We start from the raw sequence: 20,529 nt of genomic DNA on the forward strand, positions 1-20,529 counted from the left end.
CCAGGATTAAGTGAGTACCAAAGCAGGTAGGGGAGGAGAGATTGGGAAAAAAAGGAATATTTATAAAAACAGCACTCATAGTTCGGCAAGAACCTAAGCAAAGTTGAAGGAAAACTCAACCTGGTTCTGAAAAGTATTGGGACAGATATAGATAGATAGATAGATAGATAGATAGATAGATAGATAGATAGATAGATAGACAGGCACACACACACACACACACACACACACACACACAGAGAGAAAAGACTTTGAAAACTGCTCAAATGCACAAGACATCCACACTTGGGATTTTCAGGGCACACAGTGGTATTCTCAGGGTTCTTCTTTAATCCAGCTTCAGTAAAAGGACAATACAAATATTAATGTAAAAAATACATGAAAGCACATTATAAACAGTGTTACAGGCAGTTTATTACAATTTATGGAAAGGACAAGACACTGAGTATGTGCTAGATTCCTTCTTAACATCAGGGTCTTGCTTTGTGGTCTGCACAGTGAATGGTCAGTGTTCTGTTGGCTCCCTCTCCTCACTGTGGGCAATGTTCAGGCAGCCCTGCAACAAACAGCACAATGGCCAGCCTCAGCTATGTCTCTAATGCCAAGATGGCTTTGCTAGCCATGAGTTCTATAAGCATGGATTCAACCAACCCTGAATCAAAAATAGTCAAAAATTAAGTCAAATGACAATAAGTTGAATAAGTTTAAAAGCATGGTACAATAACTATTTGTATATTGTATTATGTATTTATGTAATCTAGAGGTGATTTAAAGTAATCAGAAGTTCCGTGGCTTGTATGTAAACACTGCCCATTTATAAAAGAGACTTGAACACTTTTACACTTTGGCTTCTTGGAACCAATTTGCAAAGATACCTAGGAACAAATGATATAATGTTCTGAACACTAGGAGGATACTAATTGTAAGGTCAACAAAAACTTTATATTTTTCTTCTTAACTTCAAGAAATGGAATTCTAAGTGTATTCCCAGCTACTCAGGAAACTGAGCCAAGAAGATCTCAAATTTAAGACAGACAACTTAGTGAACCCATTTCAAAAACACTTTAAAAATAAAAGGTGGGGAGTGTGGGCATGTAGCTCATTGTTAGAGTACTTATCAGGTATATAAATGGTCCTAACTTCAATCCCTGTACTGTTAAAAATAACATTTAAAGGTATATGCTTAATTTATATACAGAGTATTGCCTCCAGATGAGTTTTGCTGCTTCATTACTGTTGCATGCTAACTCAAATTCAATAGTTGAATGCAGAAGAAAAATGAGACTCACTGGCTCCTTCCCCAGCAAGCACCATGGTAAGAAGGTGCTCCATACTATACAACTCTATTCTACCAGTGGCAAGGTCTTCAGTGGATAGCATTATAGGATCTGAGTAAGGAGGAACACCCAATAGGACTTAACTATATGCAGAAATTAGACTCTTTTGGTCAGTTCATTTAGCTATCCCTTAGTTAAGAGAGAAAATGTGTTCAAAACAATCACTTTGGGATATTTTTACCCAATGAAGTCTTGTTTTTCTGTATTGAAAAAAATACAAATTAGCATGCTATTGAAAAATCTTACTAAATTCCTCAAGAAATGATAGTATAAGAAAAAAAAGAAAAAGGAAAAAATATTTGAAAGGTTAAAAAGTAAAACAATCCACTCACAGGACCTTTTGCTTAGTGAAGTTATTTTCTAACATTATCAGGTGTGTGGCACTCAGGAGGCTGAGGTAGGAAGAAAGGAGGACAGGGCCTTCCCTGGCCATAGAGCAAGAGTAATGTTACTATAGAAAGTCTCCTTAAACAATTTCCACTTTTAGAAGGGAACCTGCTTTTCTGTGTACTTGGACATGAGAGAGCAGTAGTTGGAATCAGAACACAGGGGACTAAACATGCACTGTTTGTGGGAGTTTTATCAGATGCTTTATGCTTTTATGGTCAAAATTCTTTGTCACCAAAATAGGAGCAGCTTCAGTGCTAAGAGTCATTGCTTTGCAGATCATCACCAACAGCAAGGAGCACTGTGAAGACTCTTCTGGGTAAGCTTTAAATAGAATCATATTGCTTTAAAACTATATGAAACGTGTGTGTGTGTGTGTGTGTGTGTGTGTGTGTGTGTGTGTGTGTGTGGTGTGTCCATACTTCTGTCTCTGTAGGTCTGTTTCCTTCTCCTCTTTCTTCTTCTTCTTCTTCTCTTCTTTCTTCTCTTCTGACAAGGACTCACTATGTAGTGAGCTGCCCTCAAACTCAAGAGTAATTCTTTTACCTTTAATCCCAGCTTTCAGGAGGCAGAGGCAGGTGGATCTCTGAACTCAAGGCCAGTCTGGTCTATAAAATGATTTCAAGGATAGCCAGGGCTACTCAGAGAAACCCTGTCTTGAACACCCCTCCCCACAGTGCCGTTTTCTTTAGAAAATATTTTCCTTTTGATACATATTGGGAGGGAGAGTGTAAATACACATGTGCACACATGTGCTAAGAGTCAGTTCTGATTCTCAGAACCCAAGCCATTGTTTCTACTATGCAAATGTTCTACCCTAAGCAACTGCCCCAGCCACAACAGTTTACTTTTGCAAAAGATTTTTTACCGCTCTTCTGAAGAGTCTATGGAAGAAGTTTCTCCTTGGTCTGAGAATGGAGGAACATATCTTGTGTTTTTCAAGTGATGGCAAATCTGCATCTTCATATTCATTGATGTCCTTGAAACATCCAGATTCAATCATCTGTATCCATAGAAGACAGTAAAAAGCATCTTTGGAGACACCATGAGAGGTTCTGTATTCTCCTAGTGTTATCACTATCACCCAGTACCTGACCTCAATGTGGTGCACCTTATAGTTCCCAGACTTTCTCTGGTTCCGTGTTCCTAGACTCCTGGTTTCTGACCTCTCAGATTAAATAAAGTGGCCTCTTGTTCCTCTTTCTTGAAGTGTACCTCCCAAAAAGCTAATTCCACTGGAGCCAAGCTACTAGCTAGCCCTGCTTATGGAGCAGGACTCCAGGTTGGCAGGCAATTCCCAAGATTGCCTTTTGCTCACCTCCTGTAACTAGGACCAGAGTAGCTGCCATGCTTCTGGCATGGTCTTGGTTTACCCATGATCTAGTCCTCTGGTCAAGTCCTTTGCATAAATTTACTTTGCAGGTACACACACACACACACACACACACACACACACACACACACACATGCCATTGTTAAAACTAGCATAAACCTACTCTGCTAGAAAGAGTAGTACCTCATTCTGCCAGGGGATGGTGACACACCCTGTCGCAAATTGGCTGTAGAAGGTCTCATCACTGGTGTCCAGGCTGACTCCTTTCACCACAGAGAACTGCCCAATATCCAAGATATCCTTACAATAAATGGCCTGAGGCTGGGCATCAAGAACAAAGAGAGGCATCAGCCTGTAAGACATCTTGAATACTTCTTTTCTTGTTTTGTTGTTTGGTTATGTTTTTCCTCTGGGATTGTGAGACAGGGATAGGCAGCCTAGGCTGTTCTTGAACTCACAATCTGGCTGCCCTGACCATCCCCAGTACAATATCTACCTTATAAGGCTGTTTTGTTTTTAATTTTCAGATGCTGAGGATTAGATATAGGACCTGCATATGTTGGGCAAGCACCCTACCACTTAACTACATCCCCAGTCCTAAAGCAACTCTGAGCTCCCTTAGTTTAAAAGAACAAGTCCACACATACTCCTCCCCGCTTCTTCATTGCCAAGGCCTGTGCCCTCCCCAGCCTTGAGCAGTCTGAACAGACCTTGTCTGCCACACAGGACCTTAACACCTAGGTGAATCCTGCTGCTTTGTTTACACTTGCAACTTCCAGTAAGAACTTTGAAGAAGAGACTGCCCGCTGAGCCTGCCTTGCAGCTGAAACAAAGGATGGGTTCTGTGGGGCTTTCCCTATATATTACAAGAGCTAAACATTAAACTTTGAGCCTTGATCAGAAAACTTTGTCTTGGCTTCATGCTTCTCTCACTTCTCCATCCTTTTTCATTTCCAGCCCCCTTTCAGGTGGACCCAGTTTGTCCATGACCACAGGCAGCTACAGGGGCCCTCTTTTCAAAGTAATTTTCTAATTTACACCATGCATATTCTGTGACACAGCAGTTCCTGTACCACTTTTCTCAAGGAACTTTTTTTAAGAAAAATATTTATTTATTTTATGTATGTGAGTATACTGTTGCTCCCTTCACATAAGAAGCGGGCATCATATAGTTTTGAGCCACCATGTGGTTGCTGGAAATTGAACCCAGGACATCTGGAAGAGCAGACAATGAATGCTCTTAACTGCTAATCTCTCCAGCCCTCTCGGGGAACTTTTAGTGTCACAGATCCTGTTGTGTCTTTGTTCCAGCCCTCCATATACAGGTGCTCATACACCCCTCATAACGATCTCTTTCCTTTTCTGCAGAAAAAAATAGATTGCAAAGACTAAAGCTATAGAAGGATGGTGTGGTTACTTCTGTGGGAGACTCAGAGAGCTGTGAACAGACATGGAGACCACTGGCTGTGGGATCCCCTAATGATAGTTTTTACCTTGCATCTGGCACTGAGCATCTGTACTGGCTGGTTTTGCGTGTCAACTTGACACAGGCTGGAGTTATCACAGAGAAAGGAGCCTCCCTTGAGGAAGTGCCTCCATGAGATCCAGCTGTAAGGCATTTTCTCGATTAGTGATCAGGAGTAAAGGGCCCATTGTGGGTGGTGCCATCCCTGGGCTGGTAGTCGTGGGTTCTATAAGAAAGCAAGCTGAGCAAGGCAGGGGAAGCAAGCCAGTAAGTAACATCCCTCCATGGCCTCTGCATCAGTTCCTGCTTCCTGGCCTGCTTGAGTTGGTGATGAACAGAAGTGTGGAAGTGTAAGCTGAATAAACCCTTTCCTTACCAACTTGCTTCTTGGTCATGATGCTTGTGCAGGAATAGAAACCCTGACTAAGACAACGTCCTACCTGCAAAGTATCTCCTTAGCATTTGGATTAAAATTGAAAGCAACATTCTGGCTAGCAATTTCTCCACTAGGATTAGGGCCCAGGCTTGCAGCCTCTACCTTGGCACTGTTCTTAGGAACAAAGTGTCCAGGGTTTGTTAAACTGCCTCCAAATGGGGTGATTTGTTTAAGACAAGGACATAGACAGTCTAGGATGGCCCCTGTCCAGTGTGTTCCCCCTCCCTCCTAAGAAACCACCTTGACCTGTTTTCCCTGCATTTCACGAAAGCACCCCCATCTCCAGACCTGACAGCCATATGAAGCCCACGTTATACATGCCTCACTGTCAGCAATGCTTTCCCAGAATGCCAGTCAGTTTGTCTTCCTGTGTCCCTCTCTTACTGATCTACCTTCTCCCCCTTTGCCTTCAGTCTAGAGCTATGCTGGAGATAGTGCACATGCCCTGAATAAGCCAAGTAGAAATTAGTTCCAAGGAAGTAGTTACCACTGTAACAAATATTATGGATATTAAGCAAGCATATCAAGTCTGAAGAAGTCATAATAAAAATATATTAACTGTAGATCTATCTTAATTCCATCCAACAATGAAAACTTACCTTATCTTCCCATTTTTAGAATGTGTCTGTAGCAGACTACTAAGGGTAGAGTCCAGGTTATCTTCACTTAATCATCTTTTCATCAGTACTTCACTTACTATATGTTATATTTATTAATATACTTATTATGTCCTATATTATGTACCAAGCACAGACAAGTGCCAGGCCCTATGCTTTTGGAGGCATGATATTTTTATCCCAATAGCATATTCATGATGAAGCAGAGATATTGGCAGCTCCAGTCTCAATATCCAGTGATAAGTAGAAAGGGCTGCACATGCCAGACTAAAGCACAGTCCAGTATAAGGAGTGAGCACATGGATGAAGGTAAACTCCGCACTGAGGTCATAGCAGGAACACTGGCACACAGAGGCCCTTAAAGGGCATGCCAAGGAGGTCTGAAATGGCACTGAGAATGGGGAGAAAGACAGGGAGTTTGGCTACTCTAGCAGTGATAGACTGCACACACCAGGCCTGGAAGTCAGAGAGGTACTATGGGTCTGCCTGAAGATATGGAAGTGGTAGATGGAGGAGGAGGAGCAAGGGAAGAAAACAGAGAGAGGGAAAAGAAGGAAAAAGAAAAGGAGGGAGAAGAAGGGAAGAGAAAGGAGGAGGAAAGAGGAGGGAAGAAGAAGGGAAAGGAAGGAAGAAGGGAAGAGGAGGAAGGGAGAGAAGAAGGAAAGAAAGAAGAAGAGAAGCAGAAATAACAGATCTCAGATTTCATAGAGCAGAACCCATCTGTATCAAGTGTGTTTTAACAAAAGACTGTTATGGGAATTGGTGTTCCTGAGACCTAGCTACTCTGGGTGACATACTTACATCAGGAATGAAAGGTGGGTCTAACATATTTGCTTCCAGCCTGCTGAAGTTAATATCCTTGAACACTGGGTGCTGCTTTACAGCAGAGGCTCCGTCACTCTGGCAGCCCAGCCGCTTACTTGGATCCTTGATGAGTAACTACACGAGAGAGAAACAATCAACTGAAGCTATTAGGATAAAAATGTAATCAAAACTAGCTTCTTTAATGACCCAGGTGGTGACTGCACCTTTAATCTCAGCACTTGGGAGGCAGAGGCAAGCAGATCTCTGTGAGTTCAAAGTCAGCCTGGTCTTCAGAGTGAGTTCCAGGACAGTCAGGGCCACACAGAGAAACACTATCTTGAAAAGCCAAAAACACTGACAGGCAGTGGTGGCGCATGCCTTTAATTCCAGCACTTGGGAGGCAGAGGCAGTTGGATTTCTGAGTTCAAGGCCAGCCTGGTCTACAGAGTGAGTGCCAGAACTATACAGAGAAACCCTGTCTTGAAAAAAAAAGAAAAAAAAAGAAAAAAAAGAAAAAAGAAAAAAGAAAAGGAACGCCAAGAAAACAAAACAAACAAAAAGAAACAAAACAAAAATCCCCAACAACCAAAGTAGTAGGAGTGGCAGAAAGGACATATATCCAAGTTAATAGCCACTGTATATCCTGAGATACTTTCCTACAATCCATTTGTGGGGAAACTTAACCCATTGTTTAAGAGCCAGTTGTTAAATTATTCATGGGAGCAAATATGGAGACAAAGGGTGGGACAGAAACTGAAGGAGGGGTTGTCTGGAGACTGTTCCACCTGGGTATCCATCCCATGTGCAGTTACCAAAGGTAGATGCTGATGTGGATGTCTGGAAGTGCATGCTGACAGAAGCCTGATATAGCTGTCTCCTTAGAGGTCTGCCAGAGTCTGACATATCCAGAGGCAGATGCTCACAGCTAGCCATTGAACTGATCATGGGTTTCTCAATGGAGGAGTTAGAAGACTGAAGGAGCTGAAAGGGTTTGCGGCCCCATGGGGAGAACAACAATACCAACCAACCAGAGCCCCCAGGATCTAAACCACCTGTCTGGGAGCACATAGGGAGAGACCCCAGGCTCCAGATGTATATGTAGGGAAGGATGGCCTTGTTGGGCATAAGTAGGAGTGGAAGTCCTTGGTCCCTTGAAAGCTGGATGCTTCAGTGTGGGGGCATTTGTGGGTGGGGAGGTGGGAGTGGGCAGGTGGGTAGGGGCACATCCTTATAGAAGCAGGAGGAGGGGGGATGGGATGGGGGTTCCTGGGTTGGGGGGTGGGAATGGGGAAAGGGGATCACCTCAGAATTGTAAATAAATTATCCAACAACAACAACAACAAAAGAGCCAGTTGTTTCTCTTCACAGTAGTTACTGAGCATGATTGTTGATTGTAGCTGTTAAATGGACACAATCTAGAATCACTTGGAAAGGGAGTCTTGAGACTTGTGGCCATTTTTTTTAAATTTTTTAACTCTCATACATTATACCCCCACCCAAAAAAGAGAGCAGGCCTTCCAGGGTTATCAGACAAATATAGTATAACAAATTATAATAAGACTAATAAGACCAGGCATACACTTTCCTATCAAGGCTGCATGAGGCAATCCAGTAGGAGAAAAAGGGCATTCTTGTGAGGGGTTTCTTAATTGAGTTAACTGATTCAATAAACCCTTATTGAAAGAAAATTTTTAAAAATTCATCAAAGGACAGCAAAAGAAAAAAATGTTTATAGTCACCATTTTAAGGTAAGCAAATGATAAAGAAACTTTAGTGTGTAGACAGCTAGCAGTTGGTGAAAAAAAACCAGCCCTAAGGGTAGATGGCACCCAATTGCTACTGGCTGGTTCTATGATTACATTAGGACTTGCTCTCTGGCATCATCATGTCTCATGGATGATGAAGGTCCTAATACAATAATCAAATATGTAAGGTAGGTGTCAGTCTGGCCCATGCTGCCCTTGAAGTTAGAGTGTCAGCGATGATTTAAAGAAAAAGAATTTAGCAGAGGCACTCTTCCCATTTCAAAATATAATAGAATTGAGCATTTTATATTTAATTTCACATAAAATGAGTCAATGAACCAGACTCAGCAGCTGTTTTTTGAAAACAGAATAATTTGGCACCATTCTTCCTTTCAATAGTAGCTCTACAAAAGGGGGAGTCATGAATTTTCCTTGGGCTTTGCCGTAATTATCCAGTCATTTTCCAAGTTTGGGCTGGGAACTTCGATGGACTCTCATTGTCTGCCTAAGATGAAATTCCAGACAAGAGAACCAGGAAGGAGGTAGGTTACTGAGGGGCCTAGCTGAGTTCACCTCAGCCTGGTCTTGGTGTTGAACCAGGACTTTTAAGTTGGGAAGGGGTGACTATCCTGCTTCTGAAGACTGCCTTCCTACTTGACTACTGCCTTCTCAATCATCAAAAGAGAGGAAGTGAGTTAAACGTCTCCCTGCCTCCGTGGAGCCTGACCCACCATGCTGCAGATGGACTTGGCATCCTCTGAAAACCTCTCAGAGTACTCCTCAGTTTCATTCTTCACTCTTCTTTCTAATTCCTCCCGGTTGACTTTTTCTTTATATTTTCTGAATGGAGAATGTCCAGCAATCATTTCATATATCAGACATCCAAGTCCCCACCAATCAGGACTAAATGTATACTTTTGGTGTTTGATAATTTCTGGAGCTAAATAACAAATACAGGAAATTTTAAATTAAATTTTTGTTTTAAATATTTTCATAATTCCAAGTAATACATTAATTTAATATTTGTTACAATAGGATCTAAGAACCTTAAAAACATGCTAAGTTTTTTTTTTAAATCACAGCCAGATAGTGGTGACGCATGTTTCTAATCTCAACACTGCTGAGTTTGAGGTCAGATCAGTTGCATCTGAGGCTACACAAAGAAACTTTGTCTTGACCCACCCACCCCCCAAAATAAAGAAAATCATAAACAGCCAAAGATCATATGATTATATTTATATGGATCATATGATTATATAAAATATGCAGAAAAACAAATTCAGAGAGACTGAACATAAATTCATAGTTGAAAGGCCTGGGAATAGAAGTGATAAATAGGAAGTAGTTGCTAACAGGTCATTAAAATCTGAAGTGAAGAATGTTCTGAAATTAGACAGAGTAGTGTTAATAATAATGATGGATACACAACTTTGTAATGCACTAATGTCCACTGAGTTATACACTTCAGATAACTGGGTTCATTGATGTGGAAAGGGTAATTGAAGCTGTGTCTGTATATCTAAATAAACTTGCTGGCTACAGGGAGGGTAATATGGTAAATGGTACTGGAGAGAAAGCTTGCCTCTTGGGGTGCTCCCATCACTCAAATCTTCCCATGGGTGCCTCAAGTGCACTGTCATTTGTTCCCAAGTCAGAAACCTACAAGGGGAGAAATGTCAGGCTCTGAAAGACTCACCATACCCTTCGTCTTTGGGATAATATGAATTTGATTAATTTCCCAGAGATCAGATGGGTAAGGCTTATATGCCCACATGCAGAGACACTAGCTACATGAGAAGACTTGGTGGCCTTGCCAGACTGCCCTCACATAACCACATAAACTCAGGACTCTCTATGGGCTCCACTCCTCATTTATAGAAAGAACGCTGCAGAAGCCTAGAGGTGGTGGCACACGCCTTTAATCCCAGCACTGGGGAAGCAGAGGCAGATCTCTGAGTTTGAGGTCAGTCTGATCTACAGAATAAGTTCCAAGACAGGCAGGGCTAGGCAGAGAAACCCTGTCTCAAAAAACAAGACAAAAAAAAAAAAGACAAAAAAAGAAAGGAAGAAAGGAGGGAAGGGAAGAAAAGAGAAGGAGGAAAGGAAGAAGAGGGCTCCAGACTAGGAGACTCCTCATTCCCTCCAGATCACTGGCTCTCAACCTTCGGATCTCGGGCTATAGTAAAGTTGAACTACTCTTTCACGTGGGTCACCTAAGACAATCAGAAAACATGCATATTTACTTTGTGATTCATAACAGTAGCAAAATGACAGTTATGAAGGAGCAACAAGAATAATGTTACGGTGGGGGTCACCACAGCACGAGGAGCTGTAGTAAAGGGTCACAGCATTAGGAAGGGTGAGAACTGCTGCTCTAGATCCTCAACACCATTTACTAATTGACTAGGTTAAATTTTAACACTGAGATGACATTTGAAAGCAATGACATTTATGTTACGGAACAGCCATCCTTTAGGGAAATCACATCAGTTGTCATTCTAACTCATGGTCTGAGCACTCATGGGCTCAAATTCTGTTGCACAGACAACTCAGATGTTGGGATATTTTTCTAGTCTGTTTCCCCAATTATTTTGTAAATTAAAGTACCTTAATTTGTAGAACTTAAAGACTACACACTTTTTGTAGATCCAACTGTAGTTTTTACCTATGGTTCAGATTTCTCTGTTAAAATGTAGCTATATTATCAGCTGCTTTAAAAAGATGTCTCAATTCTCTGTCTCCCCCAGACCGAATCCCCCAGTCTTATACCCAGCTCTGCAGCCTTCCTCCCATGTGGATCCCACAGATCCTCCTTACCCCTACTTGTTCCTTTGTCCAAGTCCCAAACCCCAGCAGACAACCCCTGGTACCCCAAGGCCACTCCTGCCAGGGAAACAAGTAGGTTGACAGTGGATGCACACCTCTTCTGCTCTTCCTGATCCAATCCCCGCCCCATCCCAGGCTTATCCCCAGCTCTATAGCAGAAAGTCTGCTGCAGTCTCCCTTTCTTCTCTGACCCTACCCCAAACAGATCACAAAGATCTTCTCCTCCAGCCCTATTTCCCCCAATTCATTCCATTATCCCAGCCTCCAACGCCAGCAGGCATACACTGGGAACACATCACCTGAGTAGGCCAGGGAAACAGACGGAGAGAAATTTCCTACCAGGCAGTACACAATTACTACACTCTCCTAAAATCCAGGGAAGAAGTAGAAACCAAGGAAAGACACTCATCCAGCAGAGATAACAACAGATATCATCATTCATCATCAAGACCTATAGTCATCTCGATCCCAGATACCTAGGTTTCAGTATAAAAACACAATCAACAACAGCCAGGACAATGTCTCAACTGAAGCCCAGCAACCCTACTACAGCAGGTACTGAGCATTGCAACATAACTGATGCCTCCCCCAAAAATGACCTTAAAATCAACTATATGAAGAAGATAGCAATCCTTAAAGAGTAAATGAGTAAGTCCCTTAAAGAAAACCAAGAAAAAAACAGTTAAAGAAAATACATAAAATTGTTCAAGGCCTGAAAATGGGAATAAAGAAAACAAAACTGGGGGAATTCCAGAAATAAAAAGTTAGAATTCAAACAGGAACTACAGGGCAAGCTTCACCAAGAGAATATGAGAGACAGAAGAGAGAATCTCAGGCGTTAAAGATATAATAGAAGAAATAGATAGCTACATCAGTCAAAGAAAATGTTAAATCTGAAAATTTACTGACACAAAACATCCATAAAATCTGGGATATTATGAAAAGGGCAAATTTAAGGATAATGAGACTAGAGGAAGGGGAGGAAACCCAGCTCAAAGGCCCAGAAAATATTTTCAACAAAATCATAGAAGAAAAAAATTCTAACCTAAAGAAAGAAATGCCTATAAAGGTACAAGAAACATACAGAACACCAAATAGATTGGGCCTGAAAAGAGTCCTCTGACCACATAATCATCAAAATACTAAACATACAGAGCAAAAGAAAAGGCCAAGTAACAAACAGAGGCATATCTATTAGGATTACATTTGCTTTCTCAAAGAAGACCCTAAAAGCCAGAAAAGAAGTACTGCAGTCTCTGAGACCACAGATGCCAATCAGACTACTATACCCAGCAAAACTCTCAATCAACATGGATAGAGAAAATAAGACATTCTATGATAAAACCAAATTTTAACAATATTTATCTATAAATCCAGTCCTACAGAGGGTGATAGAAGGAAAACTCCATCACAACTATCAAAACAGAGGGACTAAATAATCCCAGACCACTAAAATTCAAGGAAAGGAAATATATGCATGTACACACAGACAGACAGACAGACAGACAGACACACACACACACACACACACACACTCAAGACCACCACCATTACCAACAACAACAACTAAAGAATAGGAATCAACAATCATTGGTCACTGATATCCCTCAATATCAAGAATCTTAATTCCCCCAATAAAAAGATACAGACTAACAGAATGAATGGGAAAACAGGACCCATTCTTTTACTGCACCTAAGAAAAATACCTCAAAGTCAAAGACAGGTATAAGAGTAAAGGATTGGGAAAGGATATTCCAAGCCAATGGACCTAAGAAACAGCTTGTGCAGCCATTTTAATATCTAACAAAATAGACTTTAAACCAAAACTAATCAAAAGAGATTGGGAAGGATACTTTGTATTCATCAAAGAAAAAAAAATCCACCAAGATGACATTTCAATTCTTAACACAAAGGGCACCTACTTTTGTAAAAGAAACACTACTACAGCACAAATCACATATTGATCCTCACATACTAACTGTGGGAAATTTTAGTACCACACTCTCACCAATAGATAGGCCATCTACACAAAAACTAAACAGAGAAATGCTGGAGCTAAAAGATATTATAGACAAAATGGACCTAACAGATATTTACAGAACATTATATCCAAACACAAAAAAATATACCTTCTTTTCTGCACCTCATGGAACTTTCTCCAAAATCAACTACATATTTGGACACAAAAAAAAGTCTCAACAAACACAAGAAAATGGAAATAACTCCCTGTATCCTATCAGACCATTATAGATTAAAGCTGGGCATCAATAACAGAAACAATAGAAAGCTTACAAACTCATGGAAACTGAACAATTCTCTACTGGATGAAAAATGGATCAAGACAGAAATAAAGAAATTAAAGACTTTCTTGATTTGAATGAAAATGAATACACATCGTACCCAAACTTAAAGGACATGATAAAAGTAGTTCTAAGAAGAAAGTTCATAGCCCTAAGTACCTAGAGTAAACAAACAAAAAACTGGAGAGGTCTAATACTAGTAACTTAATAGTACACCTGAAAGCTAAAGAAGAGTGGTTCTCAATCTGTGTGTCACTATCCTGCATATCAGATATTTATATTATGAGTCATGACAGCACGATTGCAGTTTATAAAGTAGGAACAATATAATTTTAGGGTTGGGGGTCCCTACAACATGAACTGTATTAAAGGGTAGCAACATTAGGAAGGTTTAGAAGTGCTGCTCTAGAGCAAAAGAAATCACAACCAAAAGGAGTAGGTGGCTGAAACTAATAAAACAGAAGCAAAGAAAACAATATAGAGAATCAATAAAACAAACAGTTGGTTCATTGAGTCAATAAGATCGACAAACCTTTATCCAATTTAACTAAAAGGAGAGAGAGAGAGAGACAGAGAGAGAGAGACAGAGAGAGAGACAGAGAGAGAGAGAGAGAAAGAGAGAGAGAGAGACAGAGAGAGAGAGAGAGAGAGAGAGAGAAAGAGAGAGAGAGAGAGACAGAGAGAGAGAGAGAGACAGAGAGAGAGAGAGAGAGAGAGAATGAGAATCCAAATTAACAAAATTGGAAAAGGAAAGGAGGTCATAACAACAGACACCAAGGAAATTCATAAAATCATACAAGCGTACTTTAAAAACATGTACTCTACAAAATTGGAAAATCTGAAAGAAACAGATAATTTTCTTGATAATTACCACTTACCAAAGCTAAATTAAGATCAGATAAACTATTTAAACAGACCTATAATATAACACCATAGTGAAATAGAAGCAGTCATTAAAAAGTTTCCCACCCAAAAAAAGCCCAGGGCCCAATGGTTTTAGTACAGAATTCTACTAGACTTTCAAAAACACTTAACAAAAATACTCCTGAAATTATTCCACAACATAATAGAAACAGAAGGAACATAGTTCAATTCATTCTATGAACTACAGTTACCCTGATACTCAAACTACACCAAGACCCAACAAAGAAAAAAAAAATAACAGACCAACTTTTCTTATGAACATAGATGCAAAAATAATAGATTCCAAGAAGACATAAAAAGATAATACACCATAATCAAATAGGCTCCCACCTCACAGATGCAGAGATGGTTCAATATACGAAAATCAATAAATATAATCCACTACCTAAACAAACTGAAAGAAAAAAAAACAAACCAGATGGTCCTTTCATTAAATGCAAAAAATAAAAATAAAGGCCTTTGACAAAATCCAATACCCCTTCAAGATAAAAATCCTAGAGAGATTAGGGATACAGGGACATAACTAAACGTAAAAATGACAGCAAGCCCATTAAATGGAGAAAAACACAAAACAATTCCACTTAAATCAGGAGCAAGACATTATCTGTTCTCTCTATACCTATTAAATACAGCACAATAAAGTCTTTACTAAAACAATACAGAACTGAAGGAGATTAAGGGGATACAAAGAGGAAGTCATGGTATCTTTATTTGCAGATGATATGACAGTATACATAAGTGACCCTAAAAATTCCACCAAGCTACTCCTACAGCTGATAAACACTTACGGCAGAGCAGTTAGATGCCAAATTAACTCACAAAAATCAGTAGCCCTTCTATATACAAATGACAAACAGACTGAGAAAGAAATCAAGGAAACATCTTTCACTATATCCTCAAATAATATCAAATATCTTAAAGTAACTCCAACCAACCAAGTGAAAGACTCATAGGATAAAAATAAAAATGTCAAGTCTTTAAAGAAAGAAACTGATATCAGAAGCAGATATCAGAAGATGGAAAGATCTCCCATGCTCCTAGCAAAGCAATCTACAGGTTCAGTACAATCCCCATCAAAATTCTTCACAGACTTTGAAAGGACAATATTCAAATCATATGAATAAAAAACAGATAAAAATCATATGAATAGATAAAGTAATCCTGAAGAATAAAAGAACTGTGGAAGGTCTCACTATTCCAGATCTCAAGCTACACTAAAACTAATAAAACACACATACACACACACATACACACACACACACACACACACACGGTATTGGAATAAAAACAGATACAATGATCAATCAATGAAACTGAATTCGAGACCTAGCCATATACCCACACACATATAGACACTTGATTTTTTGATAAAGAAGCCAGAAATACATGCTGGAAAAAAGATAGCATCTTCAACAAATGGTGCTGGTCAAACTGTATAATTCAAATAGACCCATACCTAGCACCCTGCACAAAAACTCAACTCCAAATAGATCAAAAACTATAAGATAAAGCCAGGTATACTAAAGCTGATAGAAGAGAAAATAGAAAATAGCCTTGGGCACACTGGCACAGTTGGTGGCTTTCTGGACAGAACACAGACAATGCAGGCACTAAGATCAATAAGTAATAAATGGGACCTCATGAAACTGAAAAGTTTCCACACAGCAAAGGCCACCATCATTAGGACAAATTAGCAGCCTACAGAATGGGAAAAGATTTTTACCAACTTTACATCTTATAGAGGGCTATTATCCAAAATATATAATCACACTCAAGAAACTTGATACAAAAAAACAATTAAAATTGGGGTACAGATATAAACAAAGAATTCTCAATAGAGGAATCTCAAACCGCTAAAAAGTACTTAAATGTTCAAAATCCTTAGCCATCAGGGAAATACAAATAAAAACGACTGAGATTCTATCTTAAACCTGTAAGAATGGCTATAATCAATAACACAAGTTGCAGTTCTTACTGACAAGGATGTGGAGCAGGGGAGCATTCTCCTCCATTGCTGGTGGGAGTGCAAATTTATAAGCTACTATGGAAATCAGTATAGCAATTCCTCAGAAATATGGGAAATAAGCTCCCTCAAGATCCAGCTATTCCACTATTGGGCATATATCAAAATAACATTTCATCCTAATACTTGCTCAACAATGTCCATTGCTGCTCTATTCATAATATCCAGAAATTGGGGATAGCCTTAACAGAAGAATGGATAAAGAACATGTGGTACATTTGCACAATGGGATTTTACTCAGCTCCAAGGAAGGGAGGAAGGGAGGGAGGGAGGGAGGGAGGGAGGGAGGGAGGGAGGGAGGGAGGGAGGTTTGTTTTCAGGCAAGGGAACAGAACTAGAAAAAATATCATCCTGAGTGAGGTAATCCAGACCCAAAAAGATAAATATGTATGTAGATTGTTATATATGGATATTAACCATTAAATAAATTATAACTCAGCTACAATCCATAGGCCCAAAGAGGTTAGATATAGTGGACAGAGACATATAGATCCCCCTAGGAGGGGGAAATAGAAGAGATTTTATGGGTGGATTGGAATCAGAAGTTGGGAGGTAGAATGGGAGGATCATGTGGAAAAGGGATGGGGGAACATGGGATTGAGGGGAGGTATGGGGGAAAAGACATTAAGAGTTGAAGTAGGAGCTTGAGAGATGGCTCAGTGGTTAAGAGCACTGACTGCTCTTCCAGAGGTCCTGAGTTCAATTCCCAGCAACCACATGGTGGCTTACAACCATCTGCAATGGGGTCTGATGCCCTCTTCTGGTGTGTCTGAAAAGAGCAATGGTGAATACATAAAATAAAAAAAATAAAGAGAATCAAAGAGTATTTGTGGGGGCAGTATGGAAATCTAGTGCAATGAAAACTAACTATATGAAGTCAATACAAATGAAGTCCCCAAATAATGAGAGCCAGAACTCTTTTTTTTTTACAGTACAAATTGATTTATTTAAAACAGTTACAAAAAATCACAACAAAATAGAGATTATCCTTAGAATTATTAATGCTTTGTTAAAGATCAGGTAGGATTAGAGGGTAAGAAATGGCACTGGGTGGGAGGAGCACCTGACTAGTTCTAAGGCTTTAGATACAATGCAATTGATTACATATTAATTCAGCCATTACATACTGGGGATAGTGATTGGGGGACCAGTAATTTATCTATAGGGAACTCCTACACAAACCAGATCCATCCAGACCTCCCCAGTGCCATTCTTCTCTATTCCTTAGGACCCTAAAGCCACCTGGATGACAAAATTCCCATAGTTCCTCCACCCCGTTACCTATCCATTCATCTTCCCTCCCCTAAGATGCTATGCAAGCTGAGAGCAGTCTGCTCTTTGCAGCTGGAACATATACTGTTTTGGCTCCAGGGATCCTGCGTGACTAGGGAGTGTGTAGAGGACAGCCTTATTTTAATACTTCAAGTTTGCCATTGAGTACAGTCAGTCTCTTCCCCAATCCAATTCAGTGAGTGCACTATGAAGCAGGTGAGGGTCCTCCCTGCCTTCAGCAATACCAGCAGCTCACCAACCCTCGCCATTTACAAGCGCAACCAAAGTCCCTGGCAGGGTGTGGGGTGGGCAGAAAACCACTGTCATCGGCTCTCTCTCTGAAGTTCCTAAGACCCCCTAACATAAAGACAGACTAAACGCTTGCAAATCTGACATTAGGTAAAGGCACATGGGCTACCGCCACACACACTGCAGGCAGGAACCCAGTCTGGGGCCATCTTTACTGCCAGGCATTTACAGTGGAATGGAGAGCCAGAACTCTTAATGGCCATGTCTTGTCACTAAATGAAGCTTCCAGTGCTGGGACTGGGTATCATATCCAATTGAGTTGTTAGCTAAAAGGGTCCCATGGAAATCCCCAACAACCTATGCTGTTACCAAGACAACTGGTTGCTCTCCACAAACTGACAGCAGAGGCTCATTGCTAAAGATAATACCCACACAACTCACTGAAAATGAAGAGATCAAACTGGTGCCTACATAGAACCTTTGCTCCCATTTTGTAATGTCTATGACATGGGAAAATATTCTGCAGGGTACCAAAAGAAAAGAGCAAATAGCAACCCAACCACAAATCCTTGAATCTACAATGGTGACACATACCTTGTGGGAGCAACCAGTCAATGTCTGATTTGACTTAAGGCCTATTACATATCCATACCCAACACTGCTGGGGTGACCAAGAATCAAAGACTAGATATCCTAGAAACCTAGAGTATAACCAAATACTACTGGTCAAAAAAAAAAGTAATAGTAAAATGACTTCTAATGATATTCTGATATATTCATAGTTCAGTGCCTTTCAGCCATCATCAGAGGGGTTTCTTCCTGCAGCAAATGCGAACAAATGCAGAGAGCCACATTATATGCATGCACGCATGCATATGCGCGCGTGCGGGCACACACACACACACACACACACACCACACATACCACACACACACACAGAGAGAGAGAGAGAGAAAGAGAGAGAGAGAGAGAGCTCTAAACAAGATATCTCCATCAAATCCCCTCCCCTGAGGATATCTCCATCAAATCCTTCCCCTGAGAGCTCAGGGAACCCCTCAGAAGAGGAGGCAGAAAGAGTAGGGGAATCAGAAGAGACAGAGGACACCAGGAGAACAAAGTCCTCTAAAACAACTGAGCAAAGTTCATATGAACTCACGAAATAGAAACATCAATCATAGGGCCTACATGGGTCTGCACCAGGTCTTATACACACACACACACACACACTGCACTAAAAGCTATCGTGTGTGTGTGTGTGTGTGTGTGTGTGTGTGTGTATTCGTATGTATAGATATGATTGTAATAAGCCCTTGTTGTCAGTTTGTAGAGAGCAACCTATTGTCTTGGTAACTTAGTAACAAGCCTGGGTTGTTTAGGGATTTCCATGAGACTCTTTCAGCTAACAACTCAATTGGATGATACCCAGTCCCAGCACTGGGGGGAAATAATATAAATAATTTTTATATATCTATATAATTTACATATTTACAAATAATATATAATAGTTTTCAGTTTAGTACTTTTATGGAACTTATGAATATGTAAACAAGTGGGTCTCTGATCCTTGTGCCTTCTCTTGCAGCTCTTTTAGTTTCTGTTGGCTTGGCTTGTCCAACTTCAATATGATAGTTTTCATTTTATCTTACTATATTTTGTTTTGTTATATTTTGTTATCTCCCAGAACCCTGTTCTTTTCTAATGAGAGACAAACAGGGAGTCTATCTGGATGGAAGAGGAGTGAGGAGCAACTAGGAGAGCAGAGGGAGGGGAACTGTATTCAACTGTATTTAGATTATACTGGATAAGAGAAGAGTCTGTTTAATAAAAGTGGGGAAGGAAGTCAGAGGTGGTGGCACAAGCCTTTAATCCCAGCACTGAGAAGGCAGAGATAGGCACATCTCTGAGTTCGAGGCCAGCCTGGTCTACAGAGTGAGTTCCAGGACAGCCAGGACTACACAGAGAAACTCTATTTCAAAACAACGCCAAAGGCAGGGGAGCGATGTCTACTAGATGAGTGTGGTAGTACACACCTTTAATCCCACAGATCACCATACCCAGCTTCCTCTGACCTCCCAAAAATTGTTGTTGTTGTTTTTTAATTAAATTTAGAGCTAATTGCTGGGCAGTGGTGGTGCACGCCTTTAATCCCAGCACTTGGGAGGCAGAGGCAGGCAGATTTCTGAGTTCGAGGCTAGCCTGGTCTACAGCCAGGGCTACACAGAGAAACCCTGTCTCAAAAAAAAAACCACAAACAAACAAACAAAAAAAAATTAGAGCTAATCGTTTTTAGACAGGAAGAATGTGAATTGTTGTGTTTGTATATAAAGTATCACAGTGATAATGAGCTTTATTAAGTGCTATTTCAGGGGCTGGCCAGATGGCTTAAAGGGTAAAAGTGCTTGCCTTAACGCCTGACTATTGAGTTTTATGAAAGCAGAGAACTGACTCACTTGAATTGTCGTCTGACTTGCACATGTGCTCCCTGGTGTGCTCATATGTACACATACATGTACATAATAATAAATAAATGTAACACAAATATTTTTTAAAAATTAATGTTTTAATGTAGCATTATTCTTATGGCTTAATGAGGTTCATACTAGTAAAGTAAATTTAAAGCTAAGTATTCCCTCTAGGTTCTAAGCACTGGGACACCTAGCAGAAAAGGATGAGGTCCACCAAAGTCATCTTTCACTTACCCATGTAGCCAACAGTACCAACTCTTCCTCGAACCATATGCCCTTCTGGGACTTCCATAGCTAGACCAAGATCTGAAATTCGGATGTGTCCTGTGCGTGTTCACACACAACG

General features: G+C 40.4%; 1 protein-coding gene and 1 long non-coding RNA gene across 8 annotated transcripts in view; one reads left to right on the forward strand and one right to left on the reverse strand.

The window, feature by feature from the left end:
- Positions 1–310: 310 nt before the first annotated feature.
- Positions 311–20,529, reverse strand: part of Grk4 (G protein-coupled receptor kinase 4) — a 99,775-nt gene continuing 79,556 nt past the window's right edge. For 5 of the 7 annotated variants that reach the window (XM_028758025.1, XM_028758029.1, XM_028758024.1 and 2 more), the window contains 6 exons: positions 20,418–20,507; positions 8,856–9,064; positions 6,377–6,514; positions 3,241–3,378; positions 2,593–2,727; positions 311–556 (listed from right to left, as the gene is read on the reverse strand). In XM_028758025.1, the coding sequence (XP_028613858.1) occupies positions 506–556; positions 2,593–2,727; positions 3,241–3,378; positions 6,377–6,514; positions 8,856–9,064; positions 20,418–20,507 (761 nt within the window). In that variant the 3' untranslated portion in view covers positions 311–505. Of the gene's footprint in view, positions 557–2,592; positions 2,728–3,240; positions 3,379–4,717; positions 4,764–6,376; positions 6,515–8,855; positions 9,065–20,417; positions 20,508–20,529 lie in introns of those variants that run through there. The other 2 variants (XM_028758026.1, XM_028758030.1) reach the window with 2 other exon arrangements.
- Positions 1,433–3,962, forward strand: LOC114612935. The gene is made up of 2 exons (XR_003710110.1): positions 1,433–2,043; positions 3,585–3,962. It is a non-coding gene; the product is annotated as an uncharacterized LOC114612935 (long non-coding RNA).

Source organism: Grammomys surdaster, unplaced genomic scaffold (genome assembly GCF_004785775.1).
Source record: "Grammomys surdaster isolate TR1022 unplaced genomic scaffold, NIH_TR_1.0 126187, whole genome shotgun sequence".
NCBI classification, from domain to species: Eukaryota; Metazoa; Chordata; class Mammalia; order Rodentia; family Muridae; genus Grammomys; species Grammomys surdaster.